This window comes from Chamaea fasciata, unplaced genomic scaffold (assembly GCF_029207755.1).
Source record: "Chamaea fasciata isolate MVZ Bird 193981 ecotype frontalis unplaced genomic scaffold, bChaFas1.0.hap1 SCAF_1, whole genome shotgun sequence".
Classification (NCBI taxonomy): Eukaryota; Metazoa; Chordata; class Aves; order Passeriformes; family Sylviidae; genus Chamaea; species Chamaea fasciata.
In genome coordinates, this window is record NW_027094086.1 from 87,038,738 (window position 1) to 87,059,261 (window position 20,524).

At 38.2% G+C, this 20,524-nt stretch overlaps 1 protein-coding gene across 2 annotated transcripts; it reads right to left on the reverse strand.

The window, feature by feature from the left end:
- Nucleotides 1-421: 421 nt before the first annotated feature.
- SLC35B3 (solute carrier family 35 member B3) lies at nt 422-20,106 on the reverse strand. Of its 2 annotated transcripts, none has more exons than XM_066187910.1 (10): nt 20,014-20,106; nt 15,589-15,867; nt 14,216-14,337; nt 12,218-12,372; nt 10,620-10,727; nt 8,491-8,588; nt 5,644-5,736; nt 5,126-5,237; nt 2,116-2,185; nt 422-1,063 (listed from the first exon to the last, which is right to left on the reverse strand). In XM_066187910.1, exons 2-10 carry the CDS (start codon nt 15,787-15,789, stop codon nt 913-915), a joined length of 1,110 nt encoding a protein of 369 aa, XP_066044007.1. In that variant the 5' UTR covers nt 15,790-15,867; nt 20,014-20,106; the 3' UTR covers nt 422-912. The 2 variants fall into 2 exon arrangements, with proteins under 2 accessions (XP_066044007.1, XP_066043996.1); XM_066187899.1 differs by lacking the exon at nt 20,014-20,106 and adding an exon at nt 19,886-19,943.
- Nucleotides 20,107-20,524: the final 418 nt, after the last annotated feature.

Sequence of the window (20,524 nt, forward strand, 5' to 3'; positions counted from 1 at the left end):
AATCCTCTTAACTTCATCAGAAGACCACAAAGACTGACACAATACATATTCCAATCACATTAGCTGATGCTGTTATTATTTACTCCAATATTGAGACTGAAGAATTTTGACTTGATGATATGAATTTAAGGAAAACTTCCACGTCTCTTTATACCACTATGATGGATGGCCATAGGCCACTAAAAATTCCGTATTTCACCACAGATCAAGCAAGTAAGTTTCTTACACCACTGTTTTAATCTCACCCCATTCAGGCCTAAAAGCCCACTTCCCCCTAGCAAAAGCATGACTGTTGACTGCACAAATTCAATTTCAGTTTTGCTACTTACAAGCAATACTCAAAAAGAGTAACACTAGCATTTCCATTCAAATTTCAATTATTACAATAAATATCAAGTTCTGTGATGATCTAAACAATGACTTAAAAAAACTCCATCATTTTTATTCAAAATGTAAAAAGTGACAATATACTGTACTCTAAACCTTCCACCTTTAAATTCACAATTTGGTCAACCAGTTGGCGATTAATACAGTATTACATTTAAATTACCCCACCTAGACAATTAACAAAGAACCACTAATCTCAGATCAGCGACATGGCCAATATTATTAAAATGCCCAAACTAGTCTTCTACTGCATCCCACTTGGGTGCAGCTTCTCAGCAGTTTGCCAGGAGCTGCTGTCCTTCATTGCTGATAAAACCGTCTGACAATGGCCTACAACACCATTTGTGATGATTCAAGTGCTCTGAAGAAAGGGCTCACAAAAGTGTGCATTTATAGCAATCTGCAAGCAGACAATATGCCTTCAGCTCCTTTGGTTTCAATAACATTCCCTTTGGAAAGTGAATCAGTTGAAGACTGTTCCAATAAAACAGTGAGTCAAACTCTACACAAGGCATCAACCACCATCTATACAGTTTGTGACAACGTCCTTGATTTTCTTTCTTCCACACTTTTTTTCCGAAGACCAAGCAGTGAAGGCAGTTTGATTTTGTCCATATTCTTACTGTAAACATTAAGAAATATACCAAGGACAACCAGTAAGCCTGACCACACGTACCTAGAGGGGAGGCAGAGGAGGGAAAAAAAGTAACTATTAGCACTTTATCTGTAGCAATTACATACCAGTATTTGTGGATTAAACACAAAGAGAAGAGTTGAAGAAAAATCCCCCAAAAATCAGAGGGCTCTGAGATAGAATTTCCCTGAATATTACTGTCCTTCCACCTTTCTTTTTTCCTGGTCAGGCTGGAGAGCTTATTAAAGTGCATTTATAAGTTAAATAATAACTAAATAGTATCTGTTCTTTCTCACATGAATAAAATAATCCTGAGGGGTTTTAGTGTGTTTTTCCTTCCTTTGGTTATTAGAGCTATAGTGTTTTATACTGGTCCAAAATGTTTTCTCACTCAGTGCATTATATCCATACTTTCCAATGTAGGCACTTTTCTGTTTCAGCTCTCCATTCTTTTAAACCTCAATATTTTTAGCTCACGTAAATTCCATTTGGGATTAGCCCGCAAGCTTTTTTCTTAAATTAATTTGTATATAAAAATAAAATAGAATTTTATGTTGTTTCAAACCTGAAGCAATTAAAACCAAGTAGCAACTTACTTGCATTTTTCAATGTAAGCTCTAACTTAAAATTTAAAAAAAGGAACTAAGCCCAAGCTCAAACATTTCACAATTTAATATATCAAGATAATACAGTTATTTAAAAGGGCTAGCTAAAAATTCAGATTTGAGCTTATAAAAGCAGGAACAATACCATAATGGAGAAAATTCCTTCCTTTAGCCAAATTTTCCACCAGAGAGACAGTACCCAAACAACTTATTATATATCACAAGAACTAGATACTATGTAAGGTTTTTCATAAATTTTCTTTGTTGACTTCCAGACTTTTAGAAAAATGTAAACTCTTTTCTCTGATGATTCTCTCATGATTAGCAACAAGCCAGTCAATATTTACAGTAGATTGCCCACATTTGTAGAATATATGAAAAAACAAGCATTAAACCCTGAATATGATTAATTAGTGTTATATTTCCATGAGGAAGAACATAATTTTTTATAAAATACTTTATACACCACTAAGAGCTATAAATACTTACTGTAACGTGAATGGCTTTGCAAAGAACAAAAAAGAAAGCACAATGGTCATTGCTTTTCTTCCTGTTGTTACTGCAGAGGAAAACAAGTATTAACCTATTTAGAATTCAGTTACAACAAAAGAACATAACAAAGGCTTAGCAGGTAACCTCATAAAATAATTGTCGCACTAAAATGATGATCACACCCTTGGTGCAAACACAGAATACAGATGCACCAGTGCAGCACAAAACAGCACTGGAACCATTTGATTTTTGAAAACAAGTACACTGTGTCAGTAGTACCATCTCCAGCCATGCTACCTGCAGCAGGGAAATTTCCAGAATAAGACTTACAATTTAATAACTTTATGCTAATCAATCCACAGTCTCTGAGAGCAACATCCAAGTAACTGATGATATAAACTCATCTGTTAAAGCTTGGATGTAGACCAAAGACCAAAGGTCAAGTATCTTGCCATTTCTTCCTCATGTTATTACAACTCCGTGGTGTTTTGGGCTCTATTTTTGAGTAGAATGGGATTATTCTCTCATCATTCTTTTGAAATTACTAAAACTTTCCCTAACAGTGCAGGGAATTACAATTTTGCTTAGAAGCCTAAGAGACCAAGGATGTCTGACTTCAATGATTGCATTAGGAAGTTTTCCTCAAAATCACCAAGAGACATTCTTCTACATGTGAGCTGTTCACTAAAAAGAATCAAGGTAGCAAGAAGAGTGGAGAATACAATCCAATTTCCAAAATAGAGATAATGTCAGAACAACCAAAGAGTTTAACTATAGCTCCAACAATTATTTGATCAATTTCAATGTTATCTGCAATGAACAAGGATAAAGCATTAATAGCAAATTGTGTACCAATAAACCCATGTAGTTTATCACTGAAAAAAAATCAATAAATGAGTGAAAGTTGTAGAAAATGTTTAAGAACCAAGTAAGAATGCAGCCAGGCACACAAGTTTAGCTATGGAGGCTAAGGGCCTGAGAAGGTGTTATTCTATATGATGGCACAGGGTTCTCACTGAGAAAGACCCCAGTACAAGGTGCAGGAGGTTTGCACCTAAAGAATATATATTCTTTTTTATTATCAGAAATTATTTTGCTTACCATGAAGTTCCTTTTACTATACCAAACCGGAAAGTGATATTTGTGTAACTACATGCAAATTAGTCTTACTACAACACACTGGCAAAAGGAACCAATGACTACTGATGTGCTTCCACAGTGCTTTGGCAACAAAACCAAGTTTCATTCCTCCCAACTCTACCCCACAAACAAATATTCACTTAAGAGTGTTTTATAGTAGAAGAAACATCCTTCACTACTGCTTCACTATCTGCCCCAACTTCAACTTTTTAGTAATAATTTTTTTTACATTCCAAGAAATTTATGCACATTAAATAAAATGATTTTCTACTACATGAAAAATTAAAGGAGAATTGAAAAGAAAATTGAGTTTTAATTAGAAAACAGTTTACAAATGAATAATTTAAAAAATGGTTAAATTACTTCAGTTTTTCTAATTACAATTATTTCTGCTCTTTCAAATCAGTTATTAATTAAAATATTTATGTAACCATTTCCTTCTAAATTAAGTGCCTTTTCTTCTTTTTCCCAATTAAGTCTGATAATTTCTCACTCTGCTAATAGAAATACAATTTTCATTAAACTCTTTCACCCCACTCCCCTCAAGAAGGGGGAGGGTGGATGGGGGGAGGTAGTAGGGACAGTAATGAATGTGGTGTTCTTCCAAGGCACAATAAACATTTTCATATTGCTACAGGCAAGACAGAAAGGGCTAAAGTGTTAGAATTGTCAAGGTCAGCCATAAGAAAACCAGGGAAAAGGTTTACTATTCTACAGCATTTTAAAACTTTTTTTAGTACAGTGAGACTTTTTTTTTTTTTTGAAAGAGGTATTTTAATACACGAAACAACCCTCTCGTCTGGGTCAATTTCCAGTCAGGAGAGCTACTGAACTCGGTTAAAAGCAAATAGGAAACATATAAGCTGCAGAGGAAATAACTGATAGGAAATCAGAGCATGCAACCCTCAGGTCAGAGAACAACAACGTATTTTCCCCTCCACTGCTATGAATGAAGTAAAGCATCACGCACAGAAGCCAGGGTGCCTTTTAGGGGAAGAAGAAAGGAAAGTAGCTACATGACATCCCGCTACACCTTCCCCCCCACCAGGCCCTTGTGACTAATGTTTGTAGTTTCATGTGCTTAGAAACAATGTCACTGCCTACTATGCCTTTCTAGAACATCCTTACTTTTCCTTCTACATTTTAAATGATGCAAGTCTTTTCCTTTCTGTATTTTCCTATGATGACAGGCTGAGAAACTTGAGGTTGATCAACCTGGGGAAGAGAAGGTTCTGGGGAGATCCTACAGCACCTCACAGTACCTAAAGGGGGCCTGCATGAGAGCTGTAGAGGGACTCATACAAGGGCATGTAGTGACAAGGGGGAATGGCTTTAAAGTGAAAGAGGATTGCTTTAGATTAGATATTAGGAAGAAATTCATACTGTCAGAGTGCTGAGATACAGACTGTCCAGAGAAACTGTGCCTGCCTTATCCCTGGAAGTGCTCAAGACCAGGATGGATGGGGCTTTTGAGCAAACTGGTCTAGCGGAAAGTGGCCCTGTTAATGGCAGGGGAGGTGGAACTAGATAGTCTTTGAAGTTCCTTCCAACCCAAATGATTCTGTGATTCAATTTCAACTTCTCCATTTAGAACACTGTTTGTTTCTGCACTAAAACATAGCATGGACTGGATGCACAAGTTTACTTAACTGGCTCTTCACGGTTGAAACTGTGGCACAAAAAGAATCAGGAAGCTATCAAATACATTCTATCTACCACGTGAAGATCCATGCTACACAAATCAGTCAGCACAAAGAACAGAAAAAAAAGCCAGAGTAAGAACAATTCTCAAAAGCTCTGTCCTAAACAATAGACTAGGATTACTTCGTTTTTATACAAAGGCAGTAAAAATACCATTTGTTCATACCTGTTACAGCAAGAAGGGCACCAAAGATTTTAATCAAAGCTAGAACAAAGGATATGCCAAAATACCCAGTCAGGGAGAAGAGGAATGCATAACCATAAGTCTGAACTGGATGCTGCAACAATAAAAAAAGCCTGTTAGGAAAATGTAAAACAAACCCTGAGGTATTGCAAAATGACACAAAACTACAGACTTTAATCAACTGCTTGAGCAATAATAAGCTGTTCAACAATGCGGTCATGCAAAAATCCTTATTTAATTTTAGTTAAATAATGGAAAAATAATAATGAAATTATAAGCTCATAAGTCTGGTCCTGTGATTTTGTTGCTTTTTAAAACATTACCCTTTCTTATACATCAAAGACTGGAAAAACTTGCTTACTGTATGAATTATACAAGTTAACCTGTTTACATGATGAAAATAGAACTTTGAGGAGAGAAGTGATGAGATTTTCTAAATCATACAGAGCAAGGTTTTCCAATGAGATTCTTCATATAAAAAGGGAAATCTTTACACCTACCTTTGAGCAAAATGTTACTGCAGGGCTTAATCCACTAGTGCATGTTAATCCAAATAAAATATACACAAAACCTATCGAATAGGAATACAAAACCTAGAATAGTGTAAGAGAAAAGAATTACTAGATGATACTATTCCAAAGGACAAAATGAAATGTTTTCAGATGCTTGGCCCTATTAATATGTTCAGCTCAGCTACTCAGAGCTGAATTTGCAGCATTTGATGATATTTTTACTAGCATTTATAGAACAGTTGATGTACAGCAAAAAGTCAACAATAAGTGTTAGACATATTCTTCCTACCTACAACAACAGAAAAGGAGTTTGGAAAGCAAGTCAGTTAATAATATCCTGAGGTCAGTGTCAACTGCGGTAAATCCTTCAAGTTCAGGATTTCACAGCCTAATTAAGACTTCCCACAACTATGCAAATTTGATAGTCTGAAGAACATGCAACACATCCTTCATTAACTGGTACTTATCCAGCACAGGAAAGATCTGCATTACATTAAATGTGCAAAGGGTAGCACACAATCACCATGGACTGCCAGAAGTGTCACGTAAGTTTCAGCTGTGTCACTTCAGTTCACAAGCATGGCACACATGCACGATGGCTGTGGCATACAGGAGCCTCAAATATGACCAGCTCAGTGCTCAGAACACTCAGGAAACAGGTAAGCTCTTTATTTTGTCTGCACCCTTACTCAATTCATAGCTGCACTGAGCAACAAAACAATCTTCATCTATCCTTTCTCATGTTGAGCCAACAGAAGTAGAAACTGGAACTGTCCATCCATCCATCCATCCATCCATCCATCCATCCATCCATCCATCCTACTGTGCAGCTGGAGGCATTCAGCTGCTTGGACAACATTTAGTAGCCTTTTCTTGTGAAGCAGGGAATGAGTCAACAGACCTATCCTACACAATGCTGCCTAGAACATGCGGATCTACTATGCTTTCAAAACTCCATGTGCTGTTATAACATCTCAGTTATTGGGAAAAATCTATTAAAATTGATAGAAATTCCATGAGACAACAGAGCACTCACTGCTACTCTAGAATAAAGAAGGATGAATACACATTTAAAGAGCAGCCCTGCTTTCAAACACTTAAAAACCAATGACTTGATCCTCAAAGCTTTTACTTGACACTGTTTATATACACAGAAGTCAGTTCCTACTTCTTCATTTGCCTCTGCATCCAGTTTGTCTCCCTAAGTACCCAAGGACTTCACTTTTCACAACCAGGAATAAGCACCACATTCCTATTTCCTTGTTCAGCTGTGTAATACACATCACCTCCAGAAAATGACACATAAGGCAAAAATCAGGTATAACCTTCCAGAACAGCTGTTACTATTTCAGCCACAAGACATCTTTCCCCTTTACACAACTGCTTAAATCCAGGGCAATTTCCAAATCTGACAGAGTAAGAGAGACCCTGTGGACAACAGGTTCCTTTATTATTCAATTTTCTTTCCAGATCACTGTCCATTGAACATAATCTCCAACTCAGATTCAATTTTTACCCACAGTCACAAGTCCAGAAAATGATTTCCAAAATCCTGCTTGTACTTCACTGAATTCTCTGAACAAAACCCTGAAGTGTAATGTCTAAACCAGAAACATACAAAACCTTTATATTCTAAACCACTACACCCTACAAGCAGTATGAGTATACAGTAAGAGGATCAACATTTGTCAGGCTAATGCAGAATAAAAAGCAAAGTTCTGGAGAGAGCAGGAGTTTTGTAGGTAAGGCAGCAACAACTGTCACACACAAAGTGGGCAAGAAACCAGCAACAGATTGCACTTTGGTTTGAATTTTGGAAATGACAGCTACAGAAGGCTGCACCAGTTCATGTAGCTAAATCTCTGCCCTCAGCAGCAGTCAACAGTGAGCACTAAGAAAACATAAAAGAATAAAAACAAGAATACAGCGACACTTTTAGGTATATATTCTTCCACATTCCAGAAACTTGTAGCTCAAACTTCTTGAGCTACAAGATCCATCCTAAATCACTTCTAGCCTTAAATGCAGATTCCTTCTAACTTTTTCTACATTTATGAAGCTATTCTCATGAGAAACTAGATTTTTCTAGTTAAATGTCAAATACATGCCAAATATAGAAAATAAATTTCAGTAATTTTCTACCTGCGGCATATTCATATCATGCCTTGTACAGTAAAAATTTTACTAGTATTTATTCAACTTCAGAGAAAAATACACCAAATTCAAGTTTCATCTAAAAATAAAAATAACCTCAGACCATATGAACAGTTAATCCACATTCCAAGTAAGTCTATAAAAAATACTGAGCAAGACATTTCCAAAATGATGCATTTCACTGAATCAGGAACAAAAATATTCACCCTGAATTTTACAGATTTCAAAAGATTTAAAAATACCTGCCTCCCAACTGCTAGTACACTCCAGAATATAAAGTATAGCAAGTAAGAAAAGCAACATGTTCCATGTAACACATGCTCAACCATACCAGAAGAACAGTGTATATTTTTCAGAGATTAAGCACATGATCATACAAAAACCACTACATTGATCTCAGGCCTGCAGGGTAGACAAAGGAATTGTTGACAGAAATGAGTGTTCCTGTAGCTGCAATATACATTTGAAGTTGCACACAGAAAGCAGCACCCCTGAAAGGTTAAAAAATGAAACAGAAAAATCAGCAGAAGTCCTCAGACAAACAGGAAACCCCCAAAACAGTACACCAAGAGTTTTTCCTTTCATAAGCAAGAGAAAAGCACATTAAGTCCCATGCTTTGTCAATGTAGGCCTTGCCTGTGATAAAACACATTCTTTTAAAATTGCAAATGTGGTATTTACCATTTCTGAATTAGAACCATTGTGCAACTTCATAGCTTTTTCCTGTACATTTCCTATAACGGCATCTGCGCAGAGGGCAAGGGATATTAGGATCACACCTATTAAAACAAACAAACAAACAAAAACCTCTTCAGAAAATTCACCAGCAAAATGGTGACAGAAAGTCGAAGGAATAGAAAAATAACTACCCCTCCCCTATAATATATTCTAAATATCAGAAAAGGTATTTCATGACACCAGTACAAAGCTGTGCCTACCTCCACTCTCCCTCCGCTGACTAACCCCTGAGCACTGTGTGTGCCTCTAAGCTTGATGGCAACATCAGCAGTAGTTTTTGTAGTAACAGGAGCAACAGCAGTTGTAGTTAGTTAATGAAGATAAATAACCAAAGAAAATACTCTTTCTGATTAGTTAATCCCATAGTATTTTTTTCCTGACAAAGGCAAATTGAAATGCTAGATGTAATGGTAAAAAAAATGCAAGAGGATTGACAGTGGAAATCTTTCATTACTGAAACATTAATTTAAAAAAACACTGTTGTTCAGGTCCAACCCCCATGGTTTTAGGCTACCACTTATGCTCACCACAAAGTCACTACACAGTCACTACTGTAATCAGCTTTCTGATAACAAAAACCTGGTAACTCTAGTCATGTCAGTCACAGTTCATTTCCCAACCTACAAACTTTCATGACTGTTGTATTTAATGACACAGGTTGAAATGCCACTTTTCCTAAGTATACAACATTACAGAAGACATTAATTATCAAAATACATATCAAAACCTGCTCCAGTCTTGGTTCCTTAAAAGATCATGTCAGGGAAGAAACTAGAAGACTAGAAACAAGCAGTGTTTTATTTTCTTAATCCTATGTTATTACAGTCAGAGGTGGAGCATTTAACATTTTTAAGGCCCATGAAGTTTAAGGTGGTATTTTCTTGGCAAGAACTTCTAAAACAGTGTTTTTAATTTGGGAACTGTTTCCTTTCCATGGCCAGACTTTTCAGGTCTCTTCATCATTCAAAATTACCAGGCACTGGAAAAGGTATAACTCAATGGAAAAGACATGATAACATGAATAATATTGGTAATGCTAAAAAAATAGATCTCTCATCTGCATGGATTCAGCTCTCGTCCAAAGCTGTAATAACAGCTCCAGTTCAGCAATTTCACTCTGTAAAGTGAAGGATGCATGTCTCGATGGGCATCCTCCATCATGATTCACATTCCAGCCATGCTTAATGGTCCAGGCAAACCACTGGACAAAAGCATTTAGCACTGGACTGAAACGAAAAGGTAACCTGGAACCTGAAGCACCAGTGCACATGGAGAGGAGAAATGTGGGGACAAAAAATATGTTAATTTTACACCTATTACACAGTTTGGAGTGTGAGGAGAATTGTTCCACACATTGTGGCAGTGCTGAGCAGGAGCAGCAGCAGCAAAGTCATGGATGAGAACAGCAGTGTTGTACTGGATGTAAAGCATGAGTAAAAACAATTGGAAAAACTGGACCCAAAGTACCTCTGAAAGGAATTTGCATGGAAACAGTTCTACACAAATCATTGGAACGAACTCAGGAATTCAGTTATTCTTTGTCATTTGAGAAAGAAATTCAACTAAATTTTTAAATCCAAGCAGGTTAAAATCCTTGCTTTGCTTCTATTTTAGACAGTATTAAAAGGTTAAAATGTGAGAACTCCACCTAAAAACTACAGCAAATCTGACAAAGATCATCAGTTAATATAAAGTAAATGGTTTTGAAATGGAAAAATACTTAAAAATTTAAGAGGAAAAGTCAACTAATCTTTTTAAGTTTTAAAATGTTCCAACTAAATTTTATCACATTTATTTTAATATATATGTACTGGGGTAAGTCTTAAGAATACATGAGACATTTCAACCACAAGGGTGCAGTTTTCAGAAATTTTAGGAACCTAAGACCTTACATTTTCAATAAAGGTCTCTTCTGCCACAGAGAGAGTTCTGCTAGAGCAAAGCTACATGAAACTTGCATTTCCAGCAGGATACCTGAAGGCATTCCAACAAGAACTCAGAACTTCTACAGAATGCTTATTGTAGGAAAAACCAAGCATTTTCTTAAATTCTAAAATATAATATGTCTTTACCTGTCAAGTTGAAGTTTGGTGCAACTGTGCTGTCAGCTAAAGTAAACCATATTAATCCCAGGCTCATGCATAGGGCAGCAGACACGTCTACAATATTGTAACGTTTTCCTACACAATACAAACAGCAAGAATGGACTGTTAGCACTCTCAGAATTTCATGTTTATCCTGTCTAACAGACTAGAAGACAAAGGAAACATTGTTCCAATGCCATTCTTCTACTTAAACAGAAGACTCAATGCTCTGGTCTTTCACAACCTGACTTAGTTTCTTCTACAACAGAAATTCCTGCTACAGGGGAGGACCCTAATGGGAAATATCTGATTCTTGGGATCAGCTTTGGTTTGAGCCCACATTTACAGCACTGACACAAAATGCATCCTCCCTGACAAAGCATTCTCTTAGCAACCTCAGGACAGCTTAGATGTTTCTCAGTACTTTTCCCTCATACAAGACATTTCGGCTGCCTTTACTTACCAGAAAGAAGTCAATTCCAAACACTAACAGACAACTTTGGTACTCTGAGAACCCTACGCTGTCTTACAGTTTGGGAGAAACTGATTGTGGAGGGGAATGGAAAAAGGATGTAAGGACATGAAAACCCAGGAGTTAATACATCTGTTTGAAATAACATATTCTTTGCTCAGAAGCTGAACTTTGAACATAAGCTTCCAAGGGAACCTTGTTGAACTGAATATTTTAACCATAATATTAAAAAAAAAAAAAAACAAAACAGCTTCTGAGACAACAACACTACTAACAACACAACAAAAATTTTCACAAAGCTTTAGGGAAATACCAGTAATTTTGCATTAAAATGATAAAAAATCACTCCTATTAAAAGGTAAATACTGTGTAGGCATGTATCTATACATATGTAAAGTTGAAATCTCTGAAAATTTGGCTGTTTTCAACCAGAAGGCCAGAATTACCTATAGAAAAAGAAATACAGCATTCTAGATTTCATTCCATAATACTCATCCATGTGGACCTTTACTGACTAAATTTTTATTTCCTGAACAAACTTTCATAACATACTTAAGGCCTTCTAAATCCAGAAACACTGAAGTATATTTATTCACATAACTTAAATTTATCCATTTTTCTCCGTATTCCATTTCTCTTCTTGAAATATGCACTATGACTTTAGCACTAGCCAAAGACATGGAAAATCAGGTGTATTTCTGATTAATCATTCAATCAAAATTTAGGAATTAACATTTTCAAACAAGAGTAGGGATTTTCTTCACAACTCATGGTTGGACTTGTTTTTCCATTTCAGGTTTTCCATTTCAATATTGAAATTGTTTCATTTGTGAAGTGATTTAATTTAGAAAACAAACTTACACTTCTTAAAAATTAAGAAGGCTTGTGTAAAAATGAAGTTTTGCAAGTGACCTGCAGAATGTTTTTTCAGGTATTTTCTGTTGATCTAATTATATTTGTACATTTTCTCAGATGATGCTTCAGAAGTTCTCATTTTTCCTCCTATAGGAAAAATTCTACCAGCGGAATTAAAAAAAATACAGGATTCCATCTATGACTGCCTCCCAAAGAAACAACTTAAAAAAAATCATCTAATAGCAAGACTAACACTTACCTTGTATAAAAATCCCACCTATCATAACTGGAATCAGCTTACAGCACTTGAAGATGACTTGAGTAGGGTAATTCAGATATCCTAAAGAGGTATTTGACAAACCCATAGTTCCCACTGTCAAAAATGCTATTATCATGTAGGTTTTGCCAGGAATTCTAGAAAACATAAACATACAAATCTTATCGTTACAGACTCATCTGGAGGAGATTTAGCTTGGAAAATTCAGGTAAAGAAATACTTTTGTAATACAACCTCAACATCTTTCTCACTGAATGTCACTTCATAGAAATTTAAAAATGCACATAAATGTGTGATTTCATATTTCATTTCTTTCAATTACTGTGAATAAAAAGCACAAATACAAGACAATAAAAACTTTATGGCTCATAAAGTATTCAAGCAGTAATTCTTTAACCTCCTTCTGAGAAAGTATGTTATTTACACAAGAATCAAGACAAAGGTTTCAGGTTACTTGTCAAAGGAAACGTGGAAGATTGGTATACTGAGATAACCTGGATCTTAGTTCTGTCACAGGTCACTGTGACAACCTCTTTGGTGAAGTTTTCACGTGAACCTCGGCATTTTTAAAATTAAGAAAGTTGAAAAAAGGACCATTGTTTTATGAAACTCAATGAAACTAAGAGAGCAGTGATTCAGATACCATGAACAGAGAGGCTTGTTGAACATTTTCAGATGTTTTGTTCACAGTTTGATGAAATTATCACCTGACAACAGATGATCCAACAGTTACTTTTGTGCTCACTTTGATTTTTTTTACAGTTACTGCTGTGCATATGTTCAGCTATTTTTCACGCATACTCAGAACCATGGTAAGAACATAAGGAGCTGTCTTAATGCAATCTTGTCGTATCTGTAACTCATTATGTGATGCATACATACTCTGAGGCATGGAAGAAAAATTTAAAATTTAAGAAATGTAGATTTCTGCATGTCTACAAGAAGATGCCTAGGTTATAGAAAGTAAAATGCAAAATATATTTCAGATCTACATTTCCAACACAACTTATTTGAAGGGTCATACTCTGTAAGCATTACCAACTGGTAACATAATCCCTTAAATACCAGTAACCCAAAAGGTAACTATGCAATATTATCTGATGCACCTCAAAAAGTTAGATAACTTGAAAGATAAGCCATCAGTGTTTAAAATAAAAGGAATAATTTATTGAAGTTATGTTGTTTGTCTAAAAAAAGAATTTTATAATCTAAAACCAGTACATGCAAAATCATCCAAGGCTGACTGCAGGTAAGGAAAACTAGTTATGTTCAACTAGAATATAAGACAACTTTAAAATTCACGTACACCATAACAGCCTGTATTCAAGTTTCCAGAATGCCTCAATAAACACTTTGCAGAGGCCATAGATGGGTAGGAGGTTGCAGAACGGCTACACTGAGTCAGAAAATATCCCATTTCCATGGGATTCAAGACATCAAAAATCTCCTTGGTCAACTGCAGTGAAAACACAGAACAATTCTGTGGCAGTGTCATGAGTGCCCTCTTAAATGAAAACCACAACACTTCAGTGCATCCTCTGAAGCAAACCCACTCAGCCACCCAGCAAGCAGAGAGCAGACCTCTGACACTCTCCAAGATGCACAGCATGTTAGAGGAAAACATATTCACTGACAGATGGCTTCCAGTGTTGTGAAGTGCATTGGCTCTATTCTAGATGTGATAATCCCAAGCAACACATACATGAGTCAGTCTCCATCAGCCACCTTAAGGATACAATATGTTCTGTAAGTGGGACAATGACAGCAGAGTCAACGAAACTACTTACAGGTCCAAAATCCAAGTCGGTGCTTCTAAAATATTCTCCAACATCATCCAGCAAATTCACTTTCTTTTATCTACAGAACTGTTAGCAATGCCTCACAGTACTCACACTCAAAAACCAGAAGTTAAATTTACCATAAGTATCAAATACTTCTAATTTCATGGACAGTGGGTAAAATGCTTGGAAAAACACATACCTTCTTCTTTTGTCCTGAATCAACTGCAATTCTATTAGTCCAAAAATGGAATAAAATCCAAATTGCACTAAAGTGAGGTACCAACCAAAAGGTTTAAAACCTTCCACTGAAAATATCAATTCCTATAAAAACAAAAACCCACCAAAGTCAAGTACAAAGTATTAAATGGACAAAAAAATCAATAGACCTTTTTCCTCCATGTACATGCAAATCTAGCCTTTGCAGATGCTGGTTTTTAACTAGATTTATCTGCCATGTGTAACTTGCAAAGTATTGAAAAAGAAAAGACAATTTAGGTTCTCCAAAATGAAAGAAGGAAATTTACTGTTGTTGTAAACACACTAAAGTTAATGGATCAATTCATTAGGGGAATACATTTGATCCATTAGTAATTATCTCATATTACAGATGGCTTCCTGCCTGCTTTTCCACTGCTTTTCACTTCATTTACTGCAGTAGTCCGTTTTTATTCATATTTTATAAATATCTCAGGATAAACTTAATACAAATTTTCTCTAACAAACATCCTTACTGATAACTATCAGCTCTTAGGAACACACAATTAATATTTTGAGTGCCTACATTAAACAGCACTTGTGAGTTCATAAATTTGCATGCTGTAGGAATATTTTAAACCACAGCAATTTGTTATGGAAAAATACAGACACTGCATAAAGACTTGTGTAGGTGTATCAGTTATAGAAACAAAAGGCTACCTAATATTTGCCCTTCTGAGATTCTGCTTTTAATTACTGATCACGTTCTCTTAACTCTTTTGAAGTAACTTTACGTTAACAAACTTCCCAGCTGCTTTTGAAAACTGCATTAGAAACATGATTTTTAACTATCAAAATTTTTAATCACTGCTTTACTGAGAATACTCAACAAATTTAAAAGTAACTTTAAAAAGGGAACAGAAATGTAGCTGCTCCAGATAAGAGAGAAAAGATTAGCAGAATGGTAAATGTTTAACTAAGATGGCATAAACATTATGCTTCTGTTCAATAAACTACCACAGAACATGTTTCAGCTCTGTCCTGAGAGCAGAGAGAAAAATGACTGTAACTGTACAGTACTCATGGAACTTAGGGAGATCTAAAGGCTTCAGCATCAATGAAGACTTTGGTGTATCTTGCACAAAGTAAAAGATCAAGTTATGAAAGTCCAAGTGATCTAAACTTTACAGGCACATGAACTATAACGGAAACTTAGATTACACATTACTTGCTATTTTTGAATACTGAAAGGCTGACTTTGCAGTAAATATCTAGTTAAACATCTATACATATTAAGATACACACTATATTATTATGCTATTGAAAAAGAAATGGGGTAGGAGGAATTGGCCTAAGACAAAAGTTCATAATATTTACCTGTAAATATCCATAGATTAGATAAAACATAAAAACTCCAGAAACACAGATGAAAAATTGAGCAGGTTTGCTAAATTTGCTGAGATTCATGCCAAGAACTACAACATCATCTACTGATTTGATATGGGGAGACATAGCTTGAGATTTGGAGGGTACACTGATGGAAATGTATTTTCTTGATGAAGTGAATTTCAGATCCATGGCTCCTGGTTCGCTGCATTCGGCGCTACTGTCGTCTTCTGCCTGCTTTTCTCCTTCTGTGTGTTTTCTGTCTGAAAGCTGAAAGAAATGCTAAAGTTAGATGGGACATCACATACAGCCTTCCAACAGCAACAGTAAATGAATCTGACATTTACAGGGAAAATGTAAAAACTTCAGAGTTTTATTGAATTGTTTTTATTCACAAATTCTACTTATCTTTTCTGACGCCCAAAGTTAACATCAGTTAACTCTGTTAACACCAAAGTTAGCACCAGAGGCCATCAACACTTTATGAAAGCAGTCTTGCTTCATTCCTACACTCCACATGGCAAACAAACCAACCAATCAACACCAAAACATCAGCAAGGGAAAACCAGCTTCAGTTTCCCAACAGTCCTATCATGTACTCACAGGAGAGACTGCCAGGGACAGAAGTGATCTCCATGACCAACTCACAGTGAAAGAACTGCTACTGAAGCACTGTGGTTCTGCCTACTTCCCTTCATCTTCTCACCAAAACACACCAGACTAGTCCACAACATGGGAAACCTTGCTAAAAATGACAGATTTGAGCCTATGACCAGTAACAAGCACGGAAGTGGAAGAAGTTATCCCCTCACTCTCACGTTTATTCACTATTTCTTGCACCATTTTTCAGAAAAGAACATGAAGATTGGAACAAACAGATTGAGATGCCAGTCTCAAAAATCAGACTGTTTATCTGATGAAATCTATGATATGGCAATCCCTTTAATATTTATGACATGCAGCTATTTCCACAGGTAACAGAAAACAAAACGGGATGACTGAAGCCTAGAGAGGGAATGTAGCAGCTTAGTAGACTGAGATGCAATTAATTCTGTTCTCCAGCTCAGCAGACAGTAAATATGATATTTGACTTTTTTTAAAAGATAAAACACACTGGTCAGCCAATTGTCCCAAGATTTTTAAGTGTAGGTCAGCATCAAGTTCAGTGAGCAGTCAGTAATCAAATTGTGCTAGTCCCAACTGTTTAGTGATTAGTTTTTCAGAGCTCAAGAATAATTCTCCTCATCACATATTTACAAAAAATGTTTTCCTTGTTGTTTTTAAATTGAAAATGTCCTAGCATATTAACACTAGATCATGCAATAAATGTTGTCTGTGAGAACACTGGTAAATACAATGTATTATACAATACTAGAAATTTTAAGGTTAGCTGAAAAATGAAGTATTAGTACAAAGCTCGCAATGTGCTTATGTTTCCCTTTTTCATACAATCTACTATCAGGTTGAACCAAGACTCCTGCTAGAGTTCTGAAAGAATATCTTGGGGAGTATAACACAAGTTAAGGACCATAATAATTATTTGTGCTTAAATTCATAGCTCCTCAGCTGAAGACCAAAAGTGAGAGGTAGAAAGTTTACCCCTGTAGATTTTTAGCTAATCCCAACAAGAAGTGACCATAGAACAAAAGAGAGAAAAAAAAAAGTTTTAGACTATTTTTAGTAAAATCAGAAAAGCACTAATGTCAGAGTGAGCCTTCACATATAATATGTGATGAGTTCTGATCACTCTCAGAGAGAGACTGAAAGAACAGTGACAAATAAGGGTTACTGGGATGGAGGAACAGGCTGCCCATCTTAGGAACTGAAATAAGATGAAAGTATAACTTGTCTAGCCTTACAAAACTCCAATGAAAAGAAAATAAACCTGCTTTCAACACAAGTATGGAGTATCACTAAGGAGAAAAAACTGTTCTAAGGACAGAAGAATGAGACCAAGTGGGTATGAAGTGATCATGAACAAATTTACCCTTTCCATCTCTAGACTATCTGTATTCTAGAACAGCCCAAAATTGAAAGAAGGAACAGCTGAACTGTTTTTTTAAGATAAAGCTTATAAAAGCCATTGTGTACAGCTGTTGAGATTGGTCATGATAAAGAGCAGTCCTTTTTAATCCCATGTTTATTGCATCCCATCACTGAGCTGCCTGCAAAAGATGCTTGGTGAGCCTACTTGATCCAGGATACGAATTACTATGCTCCCCAAAAGAATTGCATGCAAAGTCAGGACTTTCAAGTTCAAGCCCAAAGATCACATTCCCATGAAGGAAATCTGTGTACTTTGGCATGTATCCCTTGCTGGCATCTCAGTTGAACTTGTATTTTTGTTGATGCCTGCTCAGATCTTTTCTGTCCAGTGAACAGGATAACTTTCCTCTTGATAGGCACCCAGCATTTGTTAATGCCACAGTTCCTCAGTGGAACAAGTGCTGCAGGAGCAACCTGAGCCTCATTTTTCAGCTAAGAGGAAACAGTGACATATGCTCAGAAGACGACATGGACATGTACTGTCACTGGTGCCTCGAGAGCCCAAAAACTTAAAGAGTTTTAGTGATTGTTGAGAGCTTGCACAGCATCAATGTCTTTTCCCTTTCTCCCTCTGCCCACTCCTGCAGGGAACAGCCTGGGGTGTGGGCAGCAGGCCAGGAGGAGGCACAACCTGGCAGATGATCTGAACCAACCAGAGATATTCCATAAAGTGTCATGGACAGCAACAAAAAATGAGAGGAGGGGTTTCAGAGAGGTCAGCCAGCTTTTGCTCAGGAACTGGCTGGACACTGATGTACCTGTGGGAGGAGTGATCATCTTTACATCACCTGTTTTGTTTTGCTTCTCATTTTCCATTTTTTTCTCCACTTCTTAAAAAATATTTATCTCAACCCATTTTTTTTTTTTTTTACTCTTCCTTTCCTCTCACCTCATTTCTCTGAGGGTAGTGAGGAAAGTGAAAAAGTGGCTGCATAGTGCTGAGCTGCCTACTGGCATTAAATCACACAATTAACATAATCTTTGATTTTCAGCTATTCTTACTAAAAATATTTCCTCAGGAACACCATCAGGTTTTACAGTCTCTCCACTCAATTTCTTGCAGATTACAGAGAGATGACCAAAGAAGTAAGAAATACTGATCACTCCAAACATACCCATGACCATCCATAAAACTACGATACATTGTTTTTCTCTACATCCTTCAAGGACAATTATGTAACAGCTGAAGAAACTGTAAATGTATGTACGCATTTGAAACAGCCTCCACCAAGTAATTTCATTAGCAACAGTGACAAGAGCTCTTCTGAAATTCACTGTGACTTCTCAAACTTCTAGTTTTCTGAGTATGAAAACAGTTATTCCTACTACTGTCATCAAAATCCCTCAAGCACCTAATTCATGTCTTGAACAAACATACAGCAAAAATCTGTTTTATGAAGAATTAAGAGCTGTCCTGATTTGTGCAAAATACCAATTTCCCTCGTTTCTTTCTCCTCCTGTGTGTAAAAGTATAAACAACAGATTCTTTAGATCAAAGACTTCCTGTTTCTTCCCCTTTAAAAAAAGTCCCATGCAGATCAGTACCTAGTGCACAAAACAGTGATTATTACATGAAGCAGAAACAAATGAACGAGTAGAAAAGCAAAATTTCTTTGGCCTCCAAAAAGTTAACGACTTGTACTAAGCATGGAAAAAAAAATCATGAAGGAGCTCGAGCCTTGGTTGGCTAAAGTTTTTTAACACTGAAGAACAAATGTAAACCCCATAATTTTGGCAGAAACCGGCGTCTTAGTATGTTTAGAAAAACTGCTCGCCTGAGCTCCACGTTGGCCTTGGCCACGATCCTCCGGAGACTATGGCAGCAATGCTCGGTGGCAGGACAGCGGCTGGCAGCACAACAGGGATGCGCCAGGTGCCTGGGGCGCCAAAGTCCATCTGAGGGAAACCTGGGCAGATACTTTGCTTGACGCTACCTGCGTCCTGCCCCGGAGGCGAAAGAGGGAAGGGGATAGCGTCCAGCATGATCCCTGAGGCTTCCTTCCTGTCCACTCGCCTGCACCAAGCGTGTCCCTTCCCGAGCGCCCGGCAGCTGCCCCGGGCAGAGCTGTCCCGAGCTCTCCAGCCGCCACAGGCCGCCATTCCCCGCCCTTCCCCCAGGACAGGGAACGCCTCGCTGCTCACGGGCCCCGCGGGGCACCGCCTCCCCGAGCCGGCCGAGCTGCTCCCGACGCTCCGTGTCAGCCTTCTCCCGCTCCGCATCCCACCCCCGGGCGCCCCTCACCGCCGTGCCCATGGCCCGCCGATGCCGGGCGACGCTTCGCAGGAAGCGACCCCGCCTCCTTCCCTCTCGCCCCCCGTCCCTGAGGGAGGGAGCGAGGAGAGGAGTGGGGAGCGGCCCCGCCCCCGTACCTGTCCGGCGGGCGAGGAGGGGCACGGCGGCTCCGGCCGGCCGCCCCCCGCCAGCGCGTCCCGCCCGCCCGCCGGGATCGTTGCCTGCCGCGGGCCGGCGCCGGCGGAAATGGCGGTCGCGAGGCGCCAGGGGTCAGCACGAGCAGCGAGCTCATCGACACAGCGCCGCTCACTCGCTCGGCGCTCCGCTACCCGGCCTGAAGCGGGCGGGGACGGCGCCCACCAGCTCACGCGCGTTGTGGGCGGGGCCTCGGTGCCAGGGACCGCCCACTGAGCCTGAGGGGCGGGGCGGGGCGGGGCGGGGCGGGCCGGGGGCCGACTCCGCGTTCTCGGTTCTCGGCTCCTACTCCCGCTCCCAGCTGCCGAGGAGAGTTGGCTGACGAGGGCCTTTCCCACGTGTCACTGGGGGAGACCGTCGAGATCACAGAATCACAGAATCGGTAGGATTGGAAGGGACCTCTGGAGATCCAGCCTAACCCCCTTGACAAGGCACGGTGACGTAGAGCAAGTG

Coding starts and splice junctions, on each gene's coding strand:
- SLC35B3 (XM_066187899.1), bottom strand. Junction 5,737..8,490: donor ATGGTTCTAATTCAGAAATG/GTAAATACCACA, acceptor ACACTATTCTAG/GTTTTGTATTCCTATTCGAT. Junction 1,064..2,115: donor GCAAAGCCATTCACGTTACA/GTAAGTATTTAT, acceptor CCTCCCCTCTAG/GTACGTGTGGTCAGGCTTAC.